The sequence below is a fragment of the Nicotiana tomentosiformis genome, chromosome 11 (assembly GCF_000390325.3).
Source record: "Nicotiana tomentosiformis chromosome 11, ASM39032v3, whole genome shotgun sequence".
Classification (NCBI taxonomy): Eukaryota; Viridiplantae; Streptophyta; class Magnoliopsida; order Solanales; family Solanaceae; genus Nicotiana; species Nicotiana tomentosiformis.
The window spans coordinates 80,524,360-80,533,354 of record NC_090822.1 but is presented as its reverse complement, the minus strand read 5'-3'; the positions used below and the strand labels follow the sequence as shown (position 1 = coordinate 80,533,354).

General features: G+C 41.2%; 1 protein-coding gene across 1 annotated transcript; it reads left to right on the top strand.

Annotated features, from left to right (window-relative positions):
* Positions 1-1,139: 1,139 nt before the first annotated feature.
* On the top strand, positions 1,140-1,547 carry LOC138901740 (uncharacterized). Its single transcript, XM_070189526.1, has one exon. The coding sequence runs from the start codon at positions 1,140-1,142 to the stop codon at positions 1,545-1,547; it is 408 nt and encodes a 135-aa protein (XP_070045627.1).
* Positions 1,548-8,995: the final 7,448 nt, after the last annotated feature.

The window sequence follows — 8,995 nt, the reverse complement described above, 5'->3', positions numbered from 1 at the left end:
CCTGAATGTTGAACACTTGTATTTGGGCATGAGGCCGTAGTTTATGCTTTATGCATCTTTGGACCTGAGGCCGTAGTTATGTATGCGTACACTTGGGTCCGAGGTCGTAGCTTGTGCACATATATATTGGGCCTGAGGCCGTAGTTTATCAGATAAACAAGTTGTTCATCATTCAGAAGAGGGAGTATTTATATCCTTAATTCCTTGTTCAGTTATCAGTTTATCAGTTAGCATTTCAGTTTCAGTTTCAGTATTTACAGTTCTTTCCTTCAGTTGTTTTACATACCAGTGCAATTCAAATGTGCTGATGTCCCTTTTTTCCTAGGGCCTACATCTCGCGATGTAGGTAACGATTTATAGGTTGACGATTCTTCTTGCTAGGACATCTCATATCATCTATTGGTGAGCCCCAGGCTTTCGGGGCATTATCCCTTCCTTTTTCAGTCTTTATAGTATTTTAGTTAATAAGGTATACCGGAGACCTTGACCCGGTAAACAGTTAGCATTTCAGTTTTCTTTAGAGGCTTCGTAAACTTTAGCCCAGTCAGTCCGATATTAGCAGGCTTTTCATGTTTTAGCCTTGTTGGCTACTCGTTTATACTTGCTGAATTTTCAGTACTTTCCGTATTTATGATATTGCAGTCAGACTCTTTAGTAGATCAACATGTTATATGTTTATATTCAGATTATAGTTATAACATATGTTGATCTAGCCACCCAGTTGGTTCACATTGTCACATGTAGTTAGGCACCGAGTGCTGTGTTACGCCCAGGCTATGGTTCGGAGGGTGACAAAGCTTGGTATTAGAGCCTAGGTTCAGGAGTCCTAGGGAGTCTATAAAGTCGTGTCTAGTGGGATCACTTTTATGTGTGCGTGCATGCCACACGGGTAAACAGTCGACCACCAAGATATCTAGGATTGTTCCATCTCTTTCATACTGTAGATCGTACAGTTAGAGTTATGCTTTCAGGAATCCTTCTAACTCATGCGAATTGCATTTTTCAGAAAAATGCTTGCAAAAAGAAAGTACCCCAAGAGGGCCTTAGTTACTAGCTAGGGGGCTACGACTAACGCTGCTCAGGAGGAGGACACTCCGGCCCAAGGAGTTGCATCGGGCTTAGTGCCCAATGCTTCCGACATGGATGTCAGGGGAGCTATCCAGTTGCTTGCCCATATTGTTGCTACTCAGGCTCAAAGGCAGGGAACAAGTGTTGTTCATGAGACGGGTAGTTCCAGGTCTAGGGAATTCCTCAACATGAAATCTCCAGTTTCCACAGGGTCCAGAAAGGATGAGGATCCACAAAACTTCATTGATGAGGTTCAAAAGATATTTCGAGTGATGCATGCTACAGACACTGAAGCAGCAGAGCTTGCTGCGTACCAGCTGAAGGATGTTTCTAACACTTGGTATGAAACATGGGAAGAATCTCGAGGGGAAGATGCGGCTCCTGCGACTTGGAAGGAGTTTGCAGATACGTTCCTTGGGCATTTTATACCCATTGAAGTCTTGGAAGCTAAGGCTTTAGAGTTTGAGAGACTCAAATAGAATGAGATGAGTGTGAATGCGTACTACCTCAAGTTCGTCTCTCTAGCCAAGTATGCTCCGGAAATGGTACGTGATATGAGGGCCAGAGTTAGTCGGTTTGTGTTGGGGCTTTCAGATGAATTGTTTGTTGTTGCTAATATAGCTGCTCAGAACAATGACATGACTATTACTAAGATGGTTGCCTTTGTTCATGGGAATGAAGAGAGGTTGAAGGAAGAAGAGAGACTATAGATAGAGAAGGACAGAGAATTCAGCAAGAGAGCTAAGTCTGCAAGAAATTTCAGCCATGGGGGATCTCAAACAGGTGGCAATCGCTAGTTCTTCAGGAAATCAAAATCAGGACATGCTCCATCTTCAGCTAGTGCACCAGTTCAGAGGTCCAAGTTTAAAAGAAAAACCAAAATTTCAGAGCAGCAGGCTCACAGTTACAGACTAGTGTGAGCTACAGAGGCCTTGAGTACCCTACTTGCAACACGTGTGGTAAGAAATATCCAGGGGTGTGTCGTTTGGGCACAAATAGTTGCTTTGGGTGTGGTCAGCAGGGCCACTTCTTGAGGGATTGTCCATCAACAGGGAATAATAATGGAGGCAATGTAGATCATTCTAATAACTCAGCAGCCCCTCAGAACTCCCAGGCCCAACAAGGGCGTGGTGCAGCAAAGTCTGGTAATATAGGCGGTGGTCGAAACCGTTTGTATGTGCTGTCAGGCCGTCAGGATACAAAGGCCCATGGAGATGTTGTCACAGGTATGCTAGCAATATTCACTTTTGATGTTTACACTCTTATGGATCCGGGATCCATCCTATCTTATGTAACCCCATATATTGCTAAGAAATTTGGGATAGAACCAGAAAAGTTGTGCGAACCCTTTGAACTGTCCACTCCAGTTAGAGAATCAGTTATAGCAAAACATATCTATAGGGGATGTCCAGTCAAAGTGTATCATTGCCTTACTGTAGCAGGCTTAGTGGAATTGGAGATCGTAGACTTCGATGTAATCATGGGCATAGATTGGTTAGAGTCTTGGTATGCCACAGTGGGTTGTAGAACCAAAATAGTAAGTTTCGAATTTCCCGGTGAACCAGTCTTAGAATGGGAGGGTGATGCATTAGCACCTAGGGGTATGTTTATTTCCTATCTTAAAGCTAGAAAGATGATCTATAAAGGGTATATTTATCACCTGGTTCGAGTTCAGGATGAAGATGCTCAGATTTCCACTCTCCAGTCAGTACCAATTGTAAATGAATTCCCAGAAGTGTTTCCCGAAGATCTTCCTGGAGTCCCTCCCGATAGAGAGATTGACTTTGGAATTGATCGACTCCCAGACACTAAGCCGATATCTATTCTGCCTTATAGAATGGCCCCAGCAGAGTTGAAAGAGCTAAAAGTCCAGTCGAAAGATCTTCTAGATAAGGGATTTATAAGGCCAAGTGTCTCACCTTGGGGAGCACCAATTTTGTTTGTCCGAAAGAACGATGGGTCTTTGCGCATGTTCATTGACTATCGTCAGTTGAATAAAGTCACCATCAAGAACAATTACCCTCTTCCCATAATAGATGATTTATTTGATCAAATTCAGGGTACCCAGTGTTATTCCAAGATTGACCTCAGATTGGGATACCATCAATTGAAGGTTAAGGAAGTTGATATTCCAAAAACAGCTTTCAGGACTCGAAATGTGCATTTTGAATTTTTGGTAATGTCAGTTGGTTTAACAAATGCACCAACAGTTTTCATGGACCTTATGAATAGGGTCTTCAAGACTTATCTTGATTTGTTTGTTATTGTGTTTATTGATGACATCTTGATTTATTCCCGTAGTGAGACTGACCATGCGGAACATCTCAGAATTTTGTTGCAAACACTGCAGGATCACAAGCTATATGCAAAATTTTCTAAGTGTGAATTCTGGTTGAAATCACTAGCATTTTTGGGCCATGTCATCTTAGGGAAAGGCGTGAAGGTGGACTTTCAGAAAATAGAGGTAGTGAAGAGTTGGCCTAGACCCACCTCAGTATCTGATATAAGAAGTTTCTTGGGTCTAGCAGGCGATTACAAGCATTTCGTAGAGGGCTTTTCCTTTATCTTGTCCCCTTTGACTAGATTAACTTAGAAGAAGGTCAAGTTTCAATGGTCGGACGCTTGCGAGAAATATTTTGAGGAGTTAAAGAAGAGGTTGACTTCAACTCCAGTCTTGACACTACCGGAAGGAACCGAAGGGTTCGTTGTTTGTTGTGATGCTTCAGGGGTTGGTCTTGGGTGTGTATTAATGCAGCATGGTAAAGTCATAGCCTACGCATCGAGATAACTCAAGGCTCACGAGAAGAATTATCTGACTCATGATCTTGAGTTAGCAGCTGTGGTATTTGCGCTTAAGATCTGGCGCCATTATTTGTATGGGGTGCATGTTGACATTTTTACCGATCACAAGAGTCTCCAGTACATCATCAAGCAAAGAGAATTGAATCTACGTTAGAGAAGGTGGCTTGAATTGTTTAAAGATTATGATTTTGATATCCTCTATCATCCCGGGAAAGCAAATATTTTAGTTGTTGCTCTCAGTCGGTGTTCTATGGGAAGCCTAGCTCATGTTGAGGTAGACAAGAGAACTATGATGAGAAAGTCCACCGCTTAGCAAGTCTAGGAGCTTGACTTTTGGACTCCGAAGATGGTGGCATTGTTCTTCAGAACAGGGCTGAATCCTCCTTAGTAGCCGAAGTGAAGGAAAAACATTTCAGTGATCCCTACTTATTGCAGCTGAATGAGGGAATTCACAAACACAAGACTACAACTTTTGAACAAGGGGGAGAATATGGTAATTTGAGGTACAAAGGTAGATTATGCTTTCCAGGCGTAGATGGGCTCAGAGAGCAGATTATGTCTGAAGCCCACAATTCCAGGTATTCTATTCACCCAGGTTCCATAAAGATGTATCATGATCTTAAGGAGATTTATTGGTGGAACGATATGAAAAGGAACATAGCAGATTTTGTGGCTAAGTGTCCAAATTGTCAGCAGGTAAAAGTCGAACACCAGAGGCCCGATGGTTTAGCACAGAGTATAGAAATTCCCGTTTGGAAATGGGAGATGATAAACATGGACTTCATAACAGGTCTATCTCGCTCGTTTCGGAAGCATGATTCGATTTGGGTGATTGTAGACCGACTTACCAAGTCAGCTCACTTCTTGCCAGTGAAGACTACAGATTCAGCAAAGGATTATGCCAAGTTGTATATCGAGGAAATTGTTCGATTGCATGGGGCTCATTTGTCCATCATCTCAGATCGTGGTGCTCAGTTTACAACGAACTTTTGGAAATCCTTTCAGAAAGGATTGGGCACAAGAGTGAACCTCAGCACAACTTTTCATCCTCAGACAGATAGCCAGGCAGAGCGCACCATTCAGACTCTTGAGGATATGTTGAGGTCAGGTGTTATCAATTTTAAAGGTAATTGGGATGATCATCTACCCCTCATTGAGTTTGCTTATAATAACAGCTATCACTCTAGTATCAAGATGGCACCGTATGAAGCTCTGTATGGGTGAAGGTGTAGATCACCGATTGGTTGGTTCGAAGTTGGCGAAGAAGAGTTGTTAGGACCCAATTTGGTCTATCATGCTATGGAGAAAGTCAACGTGATACAAGAGCATTTGAAGACGGCTCAAAGTCGGCAAAAAGTCCTATTCAGACATGCGGCGTAGAGACTTAGAGTTCCAAGTTGATGATTGGGTTTCTCTAAAAGTTTTGCCTATGAAAGGTGTTACGAGATTTGGGAAGAAGGGGAAGCTTAGTCCCCGCTATATTGGGCCATATAGAATCCTGCGAAGGATCGGGCAGGTGGCTTATGAGTTAGAATTGCCACAAGAATTAGCTGTTGTACACCAGTGTTTCATGTGTCAATGTTGAAGAAATTCATAGGAGACCCGTCACTTGTGGTTCCTACGAAGATTATAGGGGTTAAAGATAGCCTGACTTACGAAGAAATTACAGTGGCTATTCTTGATCATCAAATCCGCAAACTTAGAACTAAGGAAATTGCTTCGGTGAAAGTGCTTTGGAGGAAACAAAAGATTGAAGAGGCTATATGAGAAGCCGAAGGGGACATGAAGTACAGATATCGCCATCTCTTTGAAGAGCAAACGGAAAATATGGAAGGTAATTAACCTTTCCATTTAGACCTTATATTATAATCTCCATGTCTTTCTGTATTTAGTCAGCTCACTATTCAGTAATCATGTATTTGTTCAGTTTAGTATACACGTGTTCATGACAATTCAGTATTCACATGTTCCCATCAGACCCGTTTAAGGTCTAGAGTTAGTCGTAGTTACAGCCAGGACAATCATTCGAGGACGAATGATCCCAAGGGGGAGATAATGTAGCACCCCATAAATTCGGCTTAGGTATGAAGGTGTTAAATGAGTAGTAATGTTATATTTTGGACATGTAAAGTTCTATCGATATGAGTATGGGTGGAAATAGTTATTTTAGAATTAATAAGGAGAGTGAGGTGTATAAGATTCGATAAAATCTACTAAGTTTATGAAAGGTCTATCTTGCAGCAATATTTAGTGAAGATGTGTAAGGAATTTGGGCAAACCCAAAACATGCAAGTTGTAGGCCTTTTAAATAGCTTTCTATCGATATATTATGGAGCCCGAACGGATCTCTGTGCAAAAGGTTTTGTGTATTTTATAGAGAAGTGCGCAATATGTGCGGCCAGGTGCGCGCCCAGAGGGTCACGTGCGCGATCGTGCACTTGAGGTAGTGCTACTGCCATTTTGCACAGTGAGGTGCGCGGTCAGGCCTTCCGGTACGTAGGGGTGCACCCGGGGGGGGGGATCATTTTTAAAGCCCTACTTCATCCTCCACACCCCAAAACACAAAATATTGCTCTAGAAAGGGAAGCTCTCAAGAACCTAACCTCTCCCAAGGTCCCTCCACCATCCAAGGTAAGTTCTAATGGTGATTCTACGTTAATTTAAATTTCCCAACACCTTATTAACATGGATAAACCCTCCATAGCATTAGATATTCGATTGGGACATCATTGTTGAGAGAAGAAACCCTAGAACTCGAAATCAAGAGGATTGAACTTCAAAAAGGTAATGTCTTCACCCTCTAATTGATTATAGCAATGGATTAATGATTATATACTCTAGTTCATGAGATATGAGTTGATGGGTTTGACAAAAAAGCATGAACGGTTATAGGTTTGGGTTGTTGATTGTTGATTATTGGTTAAGAGTGTTGTTTACCTTATGGGTGATGAAGAATGATATTGATTATAACCATTTGAGATTTTAAAATTTATCTAGGAGCAAGAGAATTGATTATTGGGTGTAGAAACACCATTAATAAGGACTATGAAGCTTTATTCTCACCAAGTATTTGATAAAATGCCTAAGTGACCAAAACACGAGTATCATTGCTAATATGGAATCCCTTTGACTTGCATTGTTATAGATTAAGGTTGAAAGGATTAACATTTGTTGTATTACGCTCAAGAGCAGGAAGTTAAGATATGTGAGGCTAACTCTCTACGTTTGGGAATGTTTATAATTCTCCCTACGTCTCATTCTTTATGTCTATTACGAATTCCTCAGCAAGTAATTATGCCTCAGTTCCATGAATGGTTGTAGAACTTCTATTCTCTAGATGGCATAGTTCATAATTCATTCAATATCTTATAAGACTCAGTTGTGATAAATCAATTTATTATGAATACATGTCCTAGTCTAGTTCCATTTAGTATTTCTGTATCATGTATTGTAGTATGATTTTCATTTTCTGATTTTAAATCCCTGAATGTTGAACACCTGTATTTGGGCCTGAGGCCGTAGTTTATGCTTTATACATCTTTGGGCCTGAGGCCGTAGTTATGTATATGTATACTTGGGCCCGAGGCCGTAACTTGTGCACATATATATTGAGCCTAAGGCCGTAGTTTATCAGATAAATAGGTTATTCATCATTCGAAAGTGGGAGTATTCATATCCTTACTTCCTTGTTCAGTTATTAGTTTATCAGTTAGCAATTCAGTTTTAGGATTTACAGTTCTTTCCTCAATTATTTTGCATACCAGTGCAATTCAAATGTACCGATATCCCTTTTTGCCCGGGGCCTGCTTCTCGCGATGCAGGTAACGATTTACAGGGTGGCGATTCTGCTTGCTAGGACATCTCATATCATCTATTGGTGAGCCCCAGTCGTTCGGGGCATTATCCTTCCCTTTTTTAGTCTTTATAGTATTTCAGTTAATAAGGAATACCGGAGACCTTGACCCAGTAAAACAGTTAGCTTTTCAGTTTTCTTTAGAGGCTTCGTGGACTATAGCCCAGTCGGTCCGATATTAGCAGGCTTTTCATGTGTTAGCCTTGTCGTCTACTCGTTTATACTTGCAGACTTTTCAGTACTTTCCGCATTTATGATATTGTAGTCAGACTCTTTAGTAGATCAACATGTTGCATGTTTATATTCAGATTATAGTTATAACATATATTGATTTAGCCACATAGTTGGTTCGCTCGGTCACATGTAGTTAGCCCCTTCAAAAGAAGCTTGGAAGAGAAAAGGACTCAAGAACATAAGCCCTTGTTAACTCCTTCCATTGTCTGAGGTAGGGAAGAAACCCAGGAAGACTCCTGTGAAAGCAATAACGTCAGCAGTCCCAACAAGGAAAGAAGTGGCTCCTCCTACCAGGACTCCTTTTACAAGGAGTAAAAGAAAGGTTGTTGATGAAAAAATCATTAAGGAGCCAAGAAGCCAAGGAAAAAAGTTTTAATTGTGGAACCCATGGTTGAGCTGGATGAAGAAGATGAGTATGAGTCTGCCTTGCCAGAAAAGTCATCTACACAAAAGAGAAAGGTTGCCAAAGCTACAAAAATTGCTACCACATATGCAAAGTCCAGTAGAGGAAAGAAGAGAAAGAATGTACCAGTTGTAGTTGATAGACCCACAGAGTTCAGGAACAGAAAAGTGCTTAATGGGAAGATTCTTGCAAACACTAATGAAAAGGGGATGGCTCAACTGGTTGAAAACTTGAGCTGCAGGGATGGAAGCATATGTTTGTCAAAGCTTTCCCCGTTGTGTGTGTTCCTGCTGTGGTGGAGTTCTATGCAAACTTCCAATTTGATAGAGAGGTAGTCAAAAAGAATGTAAGGGGGTTTGAAATGGAGTTTGATGCTGAGGAGCTAGGGATGCTTCTGAATATTTCTTCATTGGGATTTGACAATTACTTGAAAAACAGTGGCCAGCCATAGACAATGATGTTGATACTGGAATTATGATCACAAGAAAGTTCTTTCAAAAGTTTGAACTGATATGACTCACTTCCACAAGTTGTTATTTCATTTTGTCAATTCCTGCATTTCTCAGAGGCTTGAGATAAGGCATGAAGCTACCCTGTTTGACATGGATGTAATGGAACTTCTTCGCACTGGTAGA